The sequence below is a fragment of the Dipodomys ordii genome, unplaced genomic scaffold (genome assembly GCF_000151885.1).
Source record: "Dipodomys ordii isolate 6190 unplaced genomic scaffold, Dord_2.0 Scaffold38, whole genome shotgun sequence".
Taxonomy (NCBI): domain Eukaryota; kingdom Metazoa; phylum Chordata; class Mammalia; order Rodentia; family Heteromyidae; genus Dipodomys; species Dipodomys ordii.
This window is the reverse complement of record NW_012267254.1, coordinates 11,494,033-11,514,531: the sequence shown is the minus strand read 5'-3', so window position 1 is coordinate 11,514,531 and position 20,499 is coordinate 11,494,033. Positions and strand designations below refer to the sequence as shown.

At 37.4% G+C, this 20,499-nt stretch overlaps 1 protein-coding gene across 3 annotated transcripts in view; it reads left to right on the top strand.

Annotated features, from left to right (window-relative positions):
- Gria3 (glutamate receptor, ionotropic, AMPA 3) overlaps positions 1-20,499 on the top strand; it is a 286,749-nt gene that overhangs the window by 68,547 nt on the left and 197,703 nt on the right. For all 3 annotated transcript variants that reach the window (XM_013018079.1, XM_013018080.1, XM_013018081.1), the window contains exon 3: positions 6,599-6,838. In XM_013018079.1, the coding sequence (XP_012873533.1) occupies positions 6,599-6,838 (240 nt within the window). The remainder of the gene's footprint in view (positions 1-6,598; positions 6,839-20,499) is intronic.

Sequence of the window (20,499 nt, the reverse complement as noted above, 5' to 3'; positions counted from 1 at the left end):
TGCTGGCTTCAAATGTGATCATTAAGTCAGCAAGAGACTTCAGTTTCCTTTATTCCCCTTGATTCAAAAGGGTATGAGAAGTGTTGTGTAAATGATATGCAATATTGTTATTCTGATCTTTGGGATAATCAAATTGTTTGACATTTTTGTAATGAAGCCTTTTGGAATATGGGTGGCGTAATTAGCTGCCACACTGTACATTAACAATACCTGTCCCAGTCCTACAGACTTGGGGACTATAAATAAAAGCATGACAGCTGGCTCCAGCCTTCCTTGTCATTCTCCATTGAAGGGAACACAGCTGGGGAGCTACACTAGAGTCCCTAGGAATCCAGGATGTAGTCAGAAACAACACCTCAAACCAGAAGGATTTGGTATTGCTAATGGGAAAAGATGGAGTCAGGTTGGCTTACAAAGCAAACAATGGAGCTGCTTCATACTAGGAAGGTGCAGAGGCCCCAGGTGGCAATAACATTTTACTAGTACAGGCACTATACAGAGAGAGGTAGAGAGAACAACAGGACATTGTTGAGCCAAATTAGCAGGGTTTCTTTATTAACCCATTATTAATACTCAGAACGGAGACTAATAAAGAACACTGAAGTGACAGCAAAGGTGAAAGGGAAGTAAAAATGTACCACCTGGGAACTTAAGACTGTGAGAAGCCGGGCGCTGGTGGCTCATGCCTGTAATCCTAGCTACTCAGGAGGCTGAGATCTGAGGATCACGGTTCAAAGCCAGCTCAGGCAGGAGAGACCGTGAGACTCCTATCTCCAATAAACCACCAGAAAACCGGAAGTGGCACGGTAGCTCAAGTGATAGAGCACTCGCCTTGAGCTGAAGAGCTGAAGGACAGCGCCCAGGCCCAGAGTTCAAGCCCCACGACCAACCAAAAAAAAAAAAAAAAGACTGTGAGAATGGAGATTACTGTTTGGAGGATAGTATTAAAGAGTCAACACAGGACAAAGAATCCTAAGAAAAAAAGCTGACCACGGAGAGCTGACATAATTTATATCTTATTTATCTCATCTATTGTGTTTCACCCCCATTAATGTATAAGTTCCGATAGAACAAGATATTATTGTCACTCTATCTCCTAAAACCTATAAGAGTACCTATCCCACAACATAGTAGATATTCAATAACTATTTGTTAAATGAATAAATAGCATTATTTTAGTATCTTATGCACCTGCCATTGTTACAGATGTCTCCCATGAATAAACTTCACTTTCAACTTCCACAGCATTACCAAGACAGATATTATTATCCCAATTTTACAAATGAAGAAACTAGGTCAGAGGCACCGAAATACTAAATAATTGCCTAACATGTGATAAGCACCAATTTGTGATCTCCAAGTTATTAAACAATAATGGTAGTGATGCCTCATAAGGCTTGTAGGAGTATTAGATGAGAAATATTTATAGTACTTAACCCAGTGCCTGGATAAACATTGCTATCATTATTATTGACTTTCATTGTCAATAGCTGTTGTTGTTGTTGTTGTTGTTATTATTATTATTGGCTTCTATCACTATTGAGGCTGTGAGATTCAATGCTGAACCTCAGAGTTGTGAAATAACTTACACCAAGTGACACAACCAATCATTGTAATAGAGTAGTTTGTCTCAAAATTTATCGCCCTTTCCTCTCTGCTAAATGAACTCATAAGATTGCCAAGACAAATATTTCTCCCATCAACATTTTACAGGACAGTCTTCTAAGATAGAAGAAATAGATGTGGTTTGCTAATGATTCAGGAAAATGAAATGGATATCCCCCTCAAAAAATCATATTTCCAAAAGCTCATCAATCTATCAGTGGCTGTCACTGTTGACCTGGGGTAAGGGGATGAAGGAAGCAGATAGAAGCAGCTAGCAAGCAATTCATAGGATATATCCAACTGTGTGCCCTTGGCTGAGATCTAGGCATTAAAGATGTTATTTTCATGAAAGGCACATCCTGACCTGTTACCCTAGATAGCACTAGAGTAGATGGAGAAGCTATTCCTAAGAGACTGCTTCATAATTCATTGTGTGACCATGTACAAGACACTATCTTTCTTTGTGTCACAGTTTCTGTATGATAGGGAGGCATCAGATCAATGGAACTTTTCAATCAAAAGAGCTCTTGCCTCTTTTATATATTGTACTTTCTACATGAAATTTCTTCTGGGTAAAAGATCCCCCCAGTATGCTTGAAAGGCCACAATAAAAAAAATCTTTTAAGTTCCTTCCAGCTCATTCTAACGATCTAAAAACATATAGGTTGTCCTGTGGGTAAACTCGGTGTTTCATTCACCTCTACTTTCTGTAGCCAAGAATGAGCCCAAGAATCAGCCATGGTAGGTTCCCATTGTGCCTGGTTCTTGCAGAGGCTTCTAACCTTGCCCTCACATGGAAGCTATCTTCTGCATTAAACTACTTCTCACTGTGTCTTCTACTTGCATTTCTTACATTGGAGTAGGTAGAGTAAGGGTGATTGCTTAAGAGTCAGTATTTGTGGGAAGCTATACTTTTATGTTATATGAGTAGAGTGGCTGTTTTTTGCTTAACACTTTTGTTATTTATGTCCTCCACTCTATGTCTGCCTTTTGAACTATGGCAGCATATTATTCTCTGAGGATAGCTTCTGACCTACTAATACCAAATCTTTTGCCTGAATCACAACCAAAGATCTATGCTTCATTTAGAATGTTTTTACTTTTAGTGGGTTATCCCACACCTGCTCCCCACATATTTGTATAAGGTCTTCATTTATCTCATTCTGCTCATTACCACACACAGGCTTAAAACCTCACTGAAGAAGAGTGCCAATGGCTGATGCCTCTAATTAATACTAGCTACTCAAGAGGTTGAGAGCTGAGAATCCTAGTTCAAAGCCAGCCCAGGAAGGAAAGTTTGAGATTCTTATCTCTGATTACCATCAGAAAAAGAGCTGAAACTGGAGCAATGGTGCAAATGGTAGAGCTCTAGACTTGAACAAAATCCAAAAGCTCAGGGATAGCACCCAGGCCCTGAGTTCAAGCCCCCAGACCCCTCTCTCCTTCCCTCCCTCCCTTCCTTCCTCCTTTTCTCTGTCTCTGTCTCTGTCTCTCTCTCTGTCTCTTTCTCATACACACACAAGAAAACACCACTGAGTGTATCTTCTTGCAGACAATTCATAATTATACCAAAGTTGGAGTATCATATACACAATGTGATTCCGTTGTTGTAAAGTTTTAATACAATTAAAAATAACCCCTGCTTTCACTGTATTTGATGTTGGTATAATTTGTGGAGGGGAAGGGAAAAAACAAATCGTTTAAATAGGGATACAGATGGACCCATTGCAACAATGAGATGTACAAGTTGTTATGTTGAAAAAATGAACTTTACAACTTTGGGGGGAGGATATAGGTGGCGGGGGGGGAGATGGGAAGGGGTAGGATGGGGAAACAAAGGAGGAGGCAACAATGCTTGGTAAGAAATGTACTCATTATCTTGCCCATGTAATTGTAACTCCTCTGTATGGTATTTTCACAAGAAAAAAAATAAAAAATAAAAACAACAATATGGTGTTTAGGTGTATATGTTTGGATATTTTTAAACACCCAAATACTAGTAATGGCAAGTTTAAGATACTGCTTACAGGGGGAGGGTGATTGTCAAGAAAAGGGGTTCATTGGAGAATTCACAGGCAAAAATAAGTTGTTGGTAATGTTATACAGTTCTTGTGTTGGGTAATGAGTTTGTAAGTATTCATTATAGCTTAAATAAATAGATAAATTTAACAAAGTATGAAAGATCGAAGGACAAACTAGTAAGGACTAATTAATTCCGTGTCCCTGTGGTTCAAAAACAATGTGTGAAGAATAATACAAAATCTTTTTCCTATTGACCAAATATTTACCACCATAAGATACTTTTACTAGCTGGTGTCTTTCAGCACATCAAGGGCTTTTTAAACACCAAAGTAGTAGATGACATCTGTACATTTCTCTTGATCTTAGTTTCTACTCAATTATTGCTCCAAATCTAGTCAAGTCAGGTCTTTCTTTGTTACATTTCCCCAGAGGTATGTTATGTATTAATTGAATTTCAGATAAACAACAATTGAATTAAAATTCAACTGATTATAATGATATTGTGATAACTGTTTCAGCTTTCTAGATCCATGACCATTAGTTAGGGCAGGTTCTTTCAGGGATTACAAAATAATATCAGGATGTTCAGTTGAATTTGAATTTCAGATCAACAAAATATTTTAATCTATGTGATAATCTTACACTAAAATTTAACTTATCTGAAATTCAAATGTAGTTATCTAGTTCAAACTGATAACTCTGAAAACCCTATGTCATATAATCCAACAATTATTCTGATGGCATTGCTGGAATTTAGGTTCCAAGGAGTGTGATTAGGAGTCAAAGAGACTCTACAAAATATCAATTAAATAGTAAGGGTAGCCAGGCACTGGTGGCTCACACCCATAATTATAGCAACTCAGGAAGCTGAGATCTAAGGATCCTAGTTCAAAGCCAGCCTAGACATAAATTTTCATGAGACACTTATCTTCAGTTAACCAGTAAAATGCCAAATGGTCAAGTGGTAGAGAATCAGCTTTAAGAAAAATAAAAAAGGAAGACTGCAATAATCTGAATTCAAGCCCCAATGCTGGCACAAAAAATACTAATGATAATAATATCTCATAAGATTTGTGACAGTATTTAATGAGGTAAGAGTTATATAGTACTGAATATGGTGCCTAGATAATTCACTATTATTGTTATATTTTTAATGGCTGTTATCATTATTTCTGGCTTTTATCACTATATGGCAGTTAGCATTATATTGTGAAATCTTGGTCAATACACAGAATATTATGTGCATTGGACAATATTTGACCTGATTTAACACTCTTCATTTACAATATTAATTTGAAACTGGGATGATTAATTTGAAACTATGGGTGAACACCAACACATTCTTTTTGTTTCTGAGTACTCCCTCTGTCTTCTTGCCATGAAGCACCCTAGGTTAATCCTCTAGTTGGCTTTTTATTTCTAATATGCAGAATTTTTCTGGCCATATGTTTTGAGATCACTTAGAATGCCTCATATTGAAGGCTGTTGTCTCCCATGTTGGAGATGGTCAAGTGACTGATAAATTTGCAATGCCATCCTTAAGCTAATGATTGATGAATTTGGTTGGTAAAAGTGAGCAGTCCTTTTTAACATACATTTACATAGCATTTTTGAAAAGCAAGATACCATAGGTATCAAGGACTCTCTAATATAGTCAGGAATGAATTAAATTGGCTCTCTTCTTATACCTTTATTCTACCTTCACTGCCTTCCTCATTTTTTATGTTTAATGACTTTACTGTGTCTTCTTTCAGGGAAGATTTTCCTGATTGTATCATTCTTCTTGCCAATCCATTCATTCATACCAAAACTTATCTTTTTGATTTCCCACTCATCCCAGCATCTAATTGGACATATTAATTCATCTTACCATGATAATAGCTTTAAAAGATTATTTCATCCTTCTTCAAAACCACCAACTTTTTCAACATTCTAAAACTGAAGAAGTAAGACTAACTGTAGTATTTAGAGTTTCCTAGCAGATAAAGGAGACCATGCAAGACCCCTTAATTCACCCCACATTATGCCTCTTATGCCTGCTTCATATGAATAGGAGGCAGTGGCGCAAATAATCTAAAATTCATTTCCATTTGGTTTGGAAATGCACCACACGGTGTTGTTGTAGCTTATTTGCTTTGTTAATTATATTCTATTGAAGCTAATATTGAAATTGCTTTACATTTTTAAAGCTTATCTGCTAGAAGAGCAAAGAGGAAGGGGTATGGCCCACTTTGAAATGAAAGGAAACTGACAACAACCATGAGGGTGCTATTGAAGTTTCACATGTGGACTAATGAGTCTATAAGAAAAGTGCAACTATATCAAGGCAGAGCTTTGCCAATTGCATATGGGTATAAGAGGCAGCCATCTATCCCCATGACTCAATGCACATTCATTTTCACAGCATTCCCAGAATCGAGAATCTCTGTAATTTAATAGTCTACAAAAAGGGCTTTAATCATAACATAATTATAGTTGAATCATTACATAACCTGGGAAAAGTACCACATTTCTTAGCACATACATTTTCAGTTGGTATTACTAAGTCTTCAGACATTATGGTCATTTAGGAGAGAAAGTAGGAATGAGATGGGAAAACAATTATACCCTAATGGAACATGGCTACACTAAAAGTCCCTTGAGTAGCTATAGTGGGAGAACATGCACCTACAGTGCCACAGAGATGAGTGAGGAAGACTATGAAAGAGGTAAGACAACATTCACCATCCCACATTGTCTTAGTTTTCTACCTGCGGTAAATATAGACAATATGGAACAATAAACTCTTACTTCTTATTCCTCTGATGAACAGGTAGACTTCCAGAGGCTTCCAGGAATAGTCTGAGGTCTTGGAGTTGGTTTTATTTTGAAGCATGTAACAGAGCTTAACTGTACATTGAATTGATACTCTAGAAGCTTCAGAAATGGACAGCAGGTACATTAAATGTTCTTTCTCATTCTCTCATTGCAGTCTGCTCCCAGTTTTCAAGAGGGGTGTATGCCATCTTTGGATTCTATGACCAGATGTCAATGAACACCCTGACCTCCTTCTGTGGGGCCCTGCACACGTCCTTTGTCACACCAAGCTTCCCCACTGATGCAGATGTGCAGTTTGTCATCCAAATGCGCCCAGCCTTGAAAGGCGCTATTCTGAGTCTTCTTGGCTACTACAAGTGGGAGAAGTTTGTGTACTTGTATGACACAGAACGAGGTAAGAAGAGGCATTGCTTCTCCTCTTTGGAAATTCATATAATAGTGGCATTCAATCTTTAATTCATATATTCTTTTCTCCCAATAAATGAAAGCTAACATTCTTTTAAGTTGTTTTTACTATTCAAAAGAAATAAAAGGTTAAGATGAAAGAATCAAACAATGGTAAGTCTGGAATCTAAATTAGGGTTCTTTAAATTTGTTTTGGAGGGGCTTTTTGTATGTTTGTGTGAACATGCCAGTCCTAGGGCTTACTTAATCTCAGGGCCTAACTGCTTTCTCTAAGCTTTTGTACTCAGGGCTAGCACCCTTGAGCCATTGTTCCACTTTTGGCTTTTTGGTGGTTAATTGGAGGGAAGGCGCTCACAGACTTTCCTACCTGGGCTTGCTGTGAACTGCAGTCCTCAAATCTCAGCCTCCTGAGTAACTAGACTTACAGGCATAAGCCACTGATTACTGCCTAGAATCAAAATTTTAAACTATACATGTCCTCACTGAGAAGTAATTTGGGATAGCTGAGACACTGAAAAAGAGCCTCCTTCAAAAATTTTATCTGCTGTAAAATGCACAGAGTAAATATCTAAACTAGACAATGGCCAACACTGGAAAATTTTAGAAAATGAGTCCAGTCTGGGGCCATAATTAATTATCTCCCATCATAGATGCGGTAACTAGTCGAATGAAATGAGCTTTTTACATGGCAATTGAGCCACCAATGTGAGACTGGTGACAATGTCCCCTGCTTCCACCAGATCACATTGGGTTCTTAGTTAACAAGGATTTGACAATGATCTGATAAAAATAATGAGTGAAGAGTCCCTAAACTGGGCTTTGAGTATGGATGTTTTTTCTAAGAGTGAGTAATACACTGAAGACATATTCCATCAAAACAGTCTCCAAAATTTAATCTGAATGTAAACAATTTATAGCAAGGTATATTAATAATATATTCATTAATTAGCTAAAAGCATACACATCATAATTCATCTAAATGAGCCCCTAAAGTCAGTTATCTGTGAGAGCTTCTTTAATAAATCCAACAAACCATGATGTTTCAGAAGACAATGTTTCTTTATCAGACATTTTCCTGTAATTCTGGTTACAGAATAAGTATGATTTCCTCTGACTTGGGTGTTCCAGAGTCAGGGAAGGAAGGAAAAAATGAAAGGTCTGATTTCCTGGGGAAGAGGTACTTGGAGATAATGTCCTTCTGGGTAACTGAACTCAAGACTAGTTTGCTCTTGGGAAACCAGAGTACTCTTCACTCTACTCTCATTTTGCTGCATCACTAGATCCTTTCTGGGAATCCTTAAGTCTGTGTTTTCCAGTGTCTTCCATAATATTATCAAATTTCATAAACCTGGAGCAGGAACCCAGAGTTCTAATACAAACTTTACTATTAACTAGTTTTCAGACCTTGACAAACTTACTAATTTTAGTCTCCTCACCTAAAATGTGTCTCTTCTTAATGTAATATTCTATAATTCTATGACTTTAAAATATATTATGTAAGGCACATGATGCCTTATTTGTGTCTTGGTACTAATCCTAACTTGTATATATCATTATGATATGTTTCAATCTTTGGTAGATAAATGTATATGTAATATGGCTCCAATAGTAATGGACAGGAAAACACACTCATGAAAAAATTCCTGAACAGCAGAATGCTATTGGATTGCTTGCTGCATTAGGGACTAATTCCTTTAAGAATTGTGAGAAGGACCGGGTGCTCGTGGCTCTCACACATAATCTAGCTACACAGGAGGCCAATATCTGAAAATCATGGCTTGAAGCTAGCATAAGCAGTGAGACTCCTATCTCTAGTTAAGCACCAAAAAAGCCAGAAGTAGAGCTGTGGCTCAAGTAATAAAGCAATAGCCTTGAGCAAAAATGCTTAGGGACAGTAGCCAGGCCCTGAGTTCATCCCAGGATTGAAAAAAAAAGAATATGAAAAGGTAGCATTCAAGAAGAGTAGTTTTTAAAGAAATATTGCAAGAGTGCCCACTTGAGAATAGGTAAGCAGCATATTACAAGAGAGGAGGAAGGGGATATAGGAAAGAAGAAAAGATCAAGAATAAAGGACAGATTCAGGAAGGAACTCCGTGTATTCAAGCAGAGCTTGTTTGACTAGGGTACCAAAATAGCTTGAATGCTCTAATTTTTAATATACTTAATTTTGTTCAAACACTGTGAGTGAATTAGCCTATTTCTCTATACTGTGTATAATGCAATCTAGAACACAGCAATCTAGTTTTGAGAACTGAAGTTTGAAAATCAGCAGCTTCTTTCCTGAAATTTCTGAAAAACTAAAGCTTAGTTCTACTAACTCAGTAACTTTCATTTATTCAAAAGCAGAGAACACAATTAATGTATTGTCTCCTCATTTCATATCCCATATTTGATCATTAAATCTCTATTAGAGAAAAAGAAGAAATGGCATGTATCTATTTCTTACCCCAGTATCTTTTCTCAAATCATCTAAGTAACTGAGACAATTATATGGTCGTAAAGCCAAAAGAAACCTTTCTGATTCATGTAAATAAATACAGTATTTCTTTCCTCTGTAGAATTTCAGCTGATAGGACTAATGTAGTGTATTCCATAAACTTTTGTGCTATTTTTTCCTTTGGAAAATCTTCTAAAAGCACTGCAGCAGGAACTTGCTCCAAAAATTTTAATGTCTGCCTATTCCCACATTAGGGGGAAAATCAGTCTGTTCATGACTCAAAATGATTATACCTTAACCAACTAACAAACCTGTTCTCCCTATTCTACCCATGAGAACCTCCCACTGCTGGCAGCTCCCACTTTACACTGTTGCCAAAATATGCAAGAAAACACCTGTTTCAGCAACTTCATCTCTACTACTACTGAAATTCTCTCATTCATCTTGATTATGAAAATTATTTCCATCCTTCCATTTTTTAAAATCACCTCAAAGTCTACTTCTTCAAAAGAAAGTCTTCCATGACCATTCCACTGCACAATGATTCATTCACCCACTCATTATATATAGCATATATAATGTGTATATATGTAGAATGTACATATTCTCTATACATATAATGGATACATAATATATATAGCAAGATTAGAAGGAAGGAGCCATGTGAAGAACAGTAAGAGTTTCAAGTAGAAATTAAAAGTGCCAATATCACATGGAACTGAAAAAACAATGGGGCTAAAAAGTAATGTGCAGTAGAAAAGTAGATGGAAAGAAATAGGTAAGTAGGAGGCAGATCATAGCCATAGAGTATGAACAGGAATGTGGATTCCACAATGGGAAGTCATTGAAAGCTTCTGAAAAGAGAAGTCACATGACTTAAGCATCTATAGAGACTAAAATATAGTAAAAGAAGGGAAAACAATTAAAAAACCATTTTGGTGATATAGGTAATAATGACTGTAGTTCAAACAGCAGGAAGAAGTGTATAAAGTTGACATATAATTTGGAGACAAAGCAACAGAACTTGAGGGTAGATTATCTGTGGGAAGTGAAGGAAAAGAAATATTTATAGATTATTGTTTTTAAAAATTAGCTTGAGAGACTAGGTAAAATGGTGATGCAATTTACTGAACCAGTTTTGAGGTAATGGAGATCTTACCTACCTTTAAACACTCAGAGAACACTTTTGTTCATGACATTCACTCAGCAGTTAACATATCTGCTTTCAATAGTTATTTCCTGGGTCTCCTCCATACTATCCCAAGCCCTTCTTTCTAGTGTCATAATAAATTCACAGCCTCCAGATATATACCTTGTGCTTCCTCAGGTACACAGCACAGGCCTTATTTTCAGCCTCTATTATTGGTTCATCAAGAATAAGCCCCTGTCGGGGCTGGGAAGGTGGCTCAGTGGTAGAGCGCTAACCTTGAGCTGAAGAGCTGAGGGACAGCGCCCAGGTCCAGAGTTCAGGCCCCATGACCAGAACAAAAAAAAAAAAGAATAAGCCCATGTCGTTTCGCAGTGCTTCACCTTAAGGAGGGAAAGAGGGAGATAAAAGGGGGGAAATGAAGAGTATAAGCAGGAGAAAGGATAGGAAAGCAGGCAGGAAGGCAGGAAGGAAAAGTATGAGGGAGGGTCAGAGAAGGAAAGAAGGAGTGATTAAAGAAGGAAAAGAACATACAAGAGGAAAAAAATCGAATAGTACATTTTAAATCCATTAAAAGCAATATCAAGAAAGAAAAAAACTTGTGTCCCTATCTTGAAGTTCATTTCACTTAACATCATCTTATATGGTCATATGTAAATAGCTTTTGACCTTTTCTGCTTGTCTTAGACTTATATTATTGCAAATAAGGGAAACCAGGGGACCTATGTTTCTTTGGGCCTGGCTTACTTCACTTAACCCTGTTTTCACTGTATTTGTTGCTGGTGCCTTGTATATTGTATAAACATTTTTCTAATTTGGTGAGGGGAAGGGAAATAATAAAATGCTAAAATAAGGATACAGGTTGACCCATTGTAACAATAAGATGTTCAAGATGCTATGTTGAAAACAAAATTTACAACTGGGTGGAGGGAGGGAGGAGTTGGGGAGATGGGGAGTGAAGGGGTGGTAGAGGAAAAACAAAGGAGGAGGTAACAATGCTCAAGAGGAAATGTGCTCATTGCCTTACTCATGTAACTGTAACCTCTCTGTACAGTATTTTTACAATAAAAAAACATATAAAACAAAGAAGGAAAAGAAAGCAAGTCCATTCTAAAAATCATACAATTCTTTAAACTATTCAACAAAGGTACCTATCCTGTGTTTTTCTTTTACTAAAATGACCATCTATTGCTTCACTAATAAAATCTATATGAGAAATTACAGCAGCCAAATAAAAACTTAGAATACTTTACATGAGATATAGAAGATGGAGAGACATAACAGAACACTGTAATTACATTCAAATAAGCTAAACATACAAATGGTGTGACTGCTCTGTAAGGGCAGAGATGAATGAGAAGCTGAGAAATGAGTTAAACTTTTGAAGTCATTTAAAAAATGGATAGCACAAAGGGCATTTTCTTCTGTGAAATCGAGAAACATTGAATGGATTTCAGGGATTCATTGACTCTATTTTGATTTCTGTCTGTAGAGAAAGGTCTGATTTGGCGTTTACAGGTCATTGCTTCACTTAGTTACAAAATGCCATCTTGGTTCATTAATACAAAGGTGAAAATTATACAGGTGATACTATGTACATGAAAGTTCACTTCTTGGGATTTATGAGATTGACTATGTGTGTTATCTGGCTCCATTGTACCCTTTCCTTTTATTGACTCCCATATTCCTTATTTATCCAGGGCTTCTAAGTAAAGCATATCTCTGTACCTACACTCTCAAATAGGAGCAAAACATCACAAACTCCATCCTTGCCTGCCTCTATACCTCCATAGAAACATTATGGTCCTGCATTTTATTCTCATTGATTAATAATTTTTCTTTGCTAAGTAACAACAGCTCAGCTTACCAAATTATTTGTGGCAATTTATTATGGATACTAATGATTTGTGTTAATATATCCATGGAAGAAATTTCTATTCAGGCAAATGACTTCTATGGAAACAGACCCTTAATTCAAAATATAGCTTTCTTTATATTGTTATTTTTAATTGACACAAAATGATTGCACATATTTATAAAGTACAGTGTGGTATTTTGTTACATGTATATATGTGTACTAAGCAAATCAGGGTAACTGGCACATCTATTACCTCATATATTTATCATTTATCATTGCTCTATGGTAAAAGCACTCTGAATCCTCTCTTGTAGCTATTTTGAAATGTACAACACATTTAATTGTTAACCAAAGTCACCCTACTGTGCAAAAGAACTTATTCCTTCTAGCTAATGTTTACCCACTGACCAACTACCCAACATTCCTTGCTAAGCCTCTAACCACTCAACCACTATTCTAGTGTCAGCTTTAATTCAGAGATACCAGGCAGTGCAATTTGGTCACATTTATTTTTGTAAAGAAATTTCTCTATCCCTCAGTCAAATACAGTGAAAACAGTAGTTATACCATGGGGGAAGACAAACAAAAGAAACAAAAAAAATCACATAGTGCATTAAAAACAACAGCGACAAAGATAAAACTTCTTGTGCCCCTATCTTGGGGTTCATTTGGTTTAGCATCATCTTATATGGTCATATGTACAAAGCTTTTGACCTTTTCTGCTTGTCTGGTAAGATTATCCTAGATGAATAGTAGTTATTGCAAATAAGGAAACCATGGGACCTATATTTTTGGGTTTGGCTTACTTCACTTAATATAATTTTTTTCCAAGTCTTTCCCTTTCCTAAAAAATGAGGCAGTGTCATTCTTTCTAATGGAGGCATAGAGTTACACACACACACACACACACACACACACACACACACACACACACACATATCACTATATCAGATTTTCTTGATCTATTCATCTACTGAGGGGCATCTGAGTTGGTTCCATATCTTAGCTATGGTAAATAATGTTGCAATAAACATAGTTGTGCTGGTAGCTTTAGTATGGCCTTGTTTGTGATCGTTGGAGTAAATGTCCAAAAGTGGGATTGCAGGGACATAGGGTAGTTCTATGTGCATTCTTTTGAGGAACCTCCACACTGCTTTCCAAAGTGGTTGAACAAGTTTACACTCCCACAAACAATGCAGTAGGGTTCCCTTTGGGCCACATCCCCTCCGGCATCTGTTGTTACTAGATTTCTTGATTATAGGTAGGGGAAAAACAAAGGAGGGGGTAACAATGCTCAAAAGGAAATGTACTCATACCTTACTCATGTAACTGTAACCCCTCTGTACAGTATCTTTACAATCAATAATATATATATATATATATATATATATATATATATATATCTCAAAAAAAGAAATTTCTAAAACCATCTTCTGGGGAGATGATCATTTCTTCCTGTCAGGCCTATCTTCTGGGTGCAAGTAACTTACTTCTTTGTAGTGCAAACATTTCTCCACAAACACAACATTGTTACACTTAAAGACTCCAGTCAGACTCTCCAGCACCTGACAACCTTCCCTGGCTTCAATGGCACAGCCCACAGAGATGAAAGAATTTGGCCCAGCTGGCACTCTTGGCTTAGATAATGAGATAATAGCCTTGGGTGTTCTTTGAGACAACCAGTCCCAACCTTCTACTCAGTGTTCATTAAACTCCTGCTGTCTCCCATTCTCAATCTGAAACTCCCTACTCAGTTCCCAAGTAACTCTCAAGAAGTCAACTGCCTTCTAACAAAACTTTCTCTCCAAGGTTGTCGCAGAAACACAGGCATTGTACCAATTATCCCATCAGTCAACAAGCAATTATTGAGTTTTCCCCAATGCTAGATTGTGCTAGTCTACTGGTGGGATTTAAAAAGCAGAATTAATCCCTGCTTTTGAGAGGTTGACAATCTTGTTGCAGAAACAAAGATTTATCTCAAGGGCCTGGAAAAAATATTTTACCTACCCACTAGTGACATTTGTACTCATTAGAGTAGGTACCTTGGGAAAAAAAAGTAAAGGTTGTCAGATAGCTAAGAAGATGGGAAAATTTTAGAAGGTCCTGAAAGGCTTAAGTGGTAAAGAGATTTCCCCATGACAAGGAGAAAAGAACCTTTCCTCAGAAGACTATAAATATTTTTAGACTGACTGGATTCAGAATGTACGGAGAGAAAAGCAGTGCTTCAAATTCCTCATCCCTTCCTGCACATTGTCATTCCAAACCACTTCCCTCCACTCCATTCAACTCTACTTTCCCAAGAAAGTACATAATCTCTCACTTGTTCTCTTGCACTTACTTCCTCTTCCTTTTCCTTATCCTTTTTTTCTCCTCACAAGCATGCACATACACAACCTAATACCATTCAATAGTACAAATCAGAATATCCCTATCATTCTCATTTTATTATATTAATTTCATAAGAGCAGCCATCATTTTGTACATACTCGATATGCAGGAAGCCCTGAGTTTGTGCATTGTCACATTTAATCCTTATAGAGTTCCTGCACTTTTACAACTGAGAAGACCAAGGCATAAAAAACATTAAAAGATGGTTTCTGGAGTTACACAGCTCCAAAGTAATAAAATCAGATTTCAATCTAGGTCTGCTACATTTCACAGGATTTGTTTTACACTGGTTGACATACTGCCTTCTACATTCTCAACATTTGAAACATCGATTAGCTCTTCCTTTTATGTTCCTTCGAGGCATTCCTTAGAGGATCTGGTACTTACACCCTCCCAAATCTGCCTATCTCCTGATATATGCATTCCAGTTATCAATTTTATTCTTAAAACATTGTGTCTATGAATGAACACAATACCTTGTGGTATTAAGGGTACTACTGAGTAGACAGGACATCAAAAATCCAGTTTAAGGGGCAGATAAGTGAAAGCAGGTTAAAAAAAGGCAGAATGCAAGTATGTAGACTTGAAATGGAGTTTTGTGGTGAGCCCTGATTATGGGGCATAGGAAACATGTATTTATTCTTTGCTGTGGCAGAGACAGTTTCTGGAACAGAGATAGATTTAAAACCACAAGTCCTTATCCATAGCAAGTGTCTCTCCACTGAGAGAAAGACAGACAGACAGACAGACAGACAGACAGACAGACAGACAGGCAGACAAGCAGGCAGGCAGGCAGACAGACAGACAGACAGACTACACTGGATTATTTTCCTCCTCCACTTTAAGGACTAATTAAAGGATATTCTAAGGTGACAGATGGCTCTAATTCTAGTCATGCCCACTTGCCTTCTGGGAAAAGTGAAGAGAGGGTTTTTTTTTTTATTGAAACTCAAGCTACTTTTTACATCTGAATAAATTAGGAAGGCCCAGAGAGTCCATTATCCTGTGAGAATCACATACTAAATTCCCCTGTTTGAACAGCAATAATCAGGTTTGACAGTACCTGAGACATTTGGTAGTTTCTGCAGCCTGCCTAAATCTATTGTGATGTATCTTCAGCTATGAGAGCATCTTGAGAGCCTGCACAATAATAGTGAATGACTATTTGGACTGTATTGTGAATTAAAAAAAACTGTACATATGCCTATAATGAGAGTTTCATTGAAAATGAAAATACCGAAGCTGTCATATTTTTTAATACTTCGATTTGCACATCCTTGACTGCTTTGGGGCATAAAAAGAGAAAGTGCCGAGCAATTTGTTGTCAGCTCTTGAAATAAATTATCATTTAAACACTTCCTCTCCACAAAGGCTATTAGCTTAGTAGCTCATTCCTGGAGTTGGACCATCAGTAGGGGAAAAAAATCACAAGACATTAAACTATCCTTTCAAAAGCTGAATATTAGTTACTGTGGAAATTGTTCTCTCAGTAGCTTAACATATTTTGCTGTAGCTCTCCAATGCTCCAGATTAGACTGCAGCAACTATTAATAAATACTGTCATATTTTACAGCTGTCATGCAAAGCTGAAAAAAGGCTTTGCTGTGATTAGATCCTGTTTACTGTAATATTCCCAGCTCAGACTCAGAAAGGCAGTTTTCCTATAAAGGTATTTCCATAAGTAGAATACTTCACTGTCGAATGACATAACTATTTTTAATAATATCATTAACTCTTTGGTGACAGCAAATTTGAGGTTGAATTAACTTCACAACCAAATCTACATTCCTCTCCAAAAACACATTAAGCTAAAATGCCAAATCTTCTCTCTTGGGTTATCTTTCATATGCAGAGATGATTCTACTGTCAGGAGATGTGCTTTGAATAGATCCCTTCCTCACTTAGAAGTACAAATCCACACTAGTGTATGGGCTTTCTTTTACCCTGCCTTTCTTGTGTCCAATTGCATTGTTTGCAAGACAGCTGGTATGGCGGTTACTTCAGATAGCTAGATAGAAATTTTACTTCCTGAGTTAAAATGTCATCATATGAGCAAAAAAAAAAATAGATCTGTAGGCCCCCTACCATGCATTAGCTGTTTGGAACAGTACTCACATCTCTGAAAAAAAGAAGGGGGGAGGTGACAACTGGCAAGGCTGCTCCTTCTGTGACCATCCATTTCTTTTCATCAGGTTCTTTGAGGAATTAACCCTTAGTAAGCTGTATATCTACTTTTCAATGAATGAGTATTCTTTGCATCATTAACGGTTAGTTGAATGAAATGTATGGTAAATTCTGGATTGGGACTTGAGAAATTCATGAAAAGATTCTTCTAAATTTTTCTTGAGGAAATGACAGAATATATTATAGACCTGCAACTGTGACTTTGAGATTTGTCCTTTGGAGCTCTGTAGGCAACAGTTAAAACAAAGGCAGAATTGTAGAGATTGAACAAGTTGAATGTGTTCAATAAATTTAATTCTCATCATTTGATTACAATTATAGAATAGTCCTCTTTAGGAAAAAGGGTAATTTTGCTTCCTCTGCAGACATTTGGGAATGTCTAGAGACATTTTAGTTTGTATGTTGAGACCAGGAATGCTACATATTCTACATTGCATAAGACAGAATTCCTCTCCCAATAATGAATTATCTAGTGAGATTTCTATGGTGCCAAGGAAGCAGCAGGTCCAGGGAAATGTGACAGGAACTCCTCAGGAGGCTGCCAGTGAAGCAACATAACATTCACTGAGTATCTTACTGTGCCTACTTATAGCCATGTTCAAGAAATGATAGTCTCTGAATAGCTTACATCATAATCAGAAAGATAGAAAGCAAGGATTAGTACAAATAACACAAGTGCTAGACTCTATCTTAATGATTTCAATTCCTATGGGAGACCTAAGAAGCGAGAGTTCGTGACAGCAGGCTAGACTAATGGGAAGGCTTCATGAAAGAAAGAAGCATCTAAGCCCACCACACGTCGACCTGAACTAGCAATGACCTTGTCTTGATTAGCAAGGACAGGTTGGTATCTAGAACCAAAAAACCATGGACTTCCCATCAATGCTCTCAAACTGTTAGTGCTCAGGGCAAGAAACACAATTAAAAGAAAAACCAAAAAAAGGAACAATGTTCCTTTTACTAAATGGAAAGCAATTACAGGGCTGTTGAAAATAGGCAGTAAACAAAGGGAGGGAGGGTAATACTGGTAATATTCCATTTTCCCAACTAATCCTTGTAGCAAAAGTGTAATTTGCAACAAAATCAACAGCACTCTCTCCCTCTCTCTTGCAGTCAAACACATTGTTTGGCATTAGCTTGCCTTAGCTGAAAAATGTGCAGATGCTAAGGAAACAGAATATGGATCAGGAAAGGAGGCAGGGACATAGGTTAAGGTGAAGCACAGCTTATCCACCCTCTGTATTCTCATTCAGGGGAAAACAGGGAGGCACAAATAGAGAGGACTTCACTTCCCATCTTTCTGGATCTTTTCCAATCAATAAGTTGCCAGTGTCGGCTGCTGTCCTGCTTTGTCAACTGCACAAACGATCTGATTAATTCTCTGGTGCTAACTGCCTCAGCGGGCTTTCTCTGCAGTAGAACAGAGGCTAATTAAGATCATGTCAGGCAAGGAAGCTGACAGGTTACGTTCCTGGGCCACACAGAACTTTTAGAGGATGCTTCAACCTCACTAAAGGTGAGCAGCACTTGGCTAAGTACCGATTCCCATAACAGGCCTCCCATCTATTTCCACAGGTTCCTGTATCAACAGGGTTCCCTTTTCTCAAGGATTTATATCTTTCTCCTTGGGGTAATTAGCTGCCACTGTGTTTGTTTTCAGTTGCCTTACTTTGGCTCCTTTTCATTTGAATTTTTAATATGCTTGTAAACAAAGATAACAATTAATAGTAGGGTCATTTTTCCCTACTAAATCACATGCACAGGTATCTGATTGTGTGTTTGCTTGCATGCATTACCAGCATAGAGCTCACAGAGGTGAGTTTAGGACAAATGAAGAAAGCTCTACTCCTCACAGCAGGTAGAAAGTGGAGGAAACATATGGAATTCATTACACCAAGTGGTAGATTTGACTAAAAATATAATTAGCTTTTCCCTCCTCCCCCCAAATAAAGGCTTAGATGAATTCAGAGAATCTTTAGGGATGACAGATCTATACTAAGTTATTAAGGGCAACAGATATTTGGAAATCTCTCTAAGCTGAGGTTGGCACAAGATGCACGGTAAATTTTGAGGCCACATTTATGTTCTTAAACATATAGTCACAGAGTCCTGCCATTCTGTCCCCTGTGTTTTTAAAGATAATTTGGAGTATAATATGAACCTGGGCAGTAGGGATGACTCTTATAAATAGAGAAACATTCTCTAGGAACATTTTGTTTAGTCTAATATAATCAGAATCTCTATTATTGTCCAAGAAAAACACAGATGGACACTACAATTTTGAGGACAGATTTAAATCAGTAATATAGTTTTTCAATAAATAAATAGTTCAACACAAATTGAATTCACTTGCAATCTGTGCAGAAGTGACTGGGAACTGTAGAGGGGGAAAATAGGACAGGAAGGAATGGGAGCTCAGTAGAATAAAGGAAGTGAAAAAAATTACAAATAGTGGGAAGAAGGGGCTCTTATACAAGAAACTCATCCAGGTTTGTTAACTGTCACTCTCTGAAGGCAGGCTTAACATCTCACAAAGCCTGGAAGACACAGGCCCTTTATTCTAATATTTATTGGAACAAATAGGAAATTCTTTTAGCAGCCTTGAATTTTCTCAAACATACATTGTAGAATAGGTTATGTTCATCCTCAGAAAATGGCTGTGTTAAGTCTTTATAGACCAAGATTGTGGCCTACTCAAGAAGGAGGCTTACAGAATCCTTGCGACAGTTAGGAAAAGGACAGAAGCTTTGCCACCACAGATCGAGAACACTCTGCCCTAAGAGTTGAATGAACTAACAATGGTGTTAAAAGAAAAATATCATCAAGCCAGAGCTTCACTTCTATGTCCAGCACTGTTACCATGAAACTGTGTAATCTTGATCAAGCCTTTCTGGTCCTCATATTTCATCTCTGTAAAGGGAGGAAGGGGACTTCATCATTCTGCAATTAGAATTAGGTACTTGGGGTTATAAAAGTACATAAAACCAAGTGTTTCTTCTTAATAAGTTCACAGTGTAGAAGTATATCACAGATGTGTAAATAAATAGAATCTATATGGACCTTCGAGTCAATAGTCTAGACTCTGGATTTCTTTTTCTTCCTCAGAAAACCTTCCCTTACTCTCCTTATCTTACTAAGGTAAATGAATGTCTATGCTCCATTGTCTAAATGAAATATCTCATTCTTTAGTCTTCCCATTTTCTTTATATTTCACATCCCATCACTATACCTTCTGCTTTATTTCCACAACCAATCCCACTCAAGTCCAGGCTCCCATGGTCTATCTCTTGCGCTCTCCTGGTAAGTGATTTCTCTAATTTGACATACTTCATCACTGCCAAACAGCAACCTTCCCAGCACAACACTCTCCTGCCTAAAAGTTTTCGCCAGATTCTCAGTAATCTTAGAGCCTAGCATAGTATTCTTAGCCTCATCTTCGCCCATCCTTTACCCACTAGCATTCAATGCTATAACCATGTGAAACTTTCAGTATGTCACATGTATGCTTCCTCTTCTTGTCTTCGCTCTTTTGCACATAGGATTTCTTCTTTATAGCATTCAGACCATTTACTGTTTCTGCACATGTGTGTGCACATGTGCATGTGCACACGCACACACACACACAAATCTATAAAA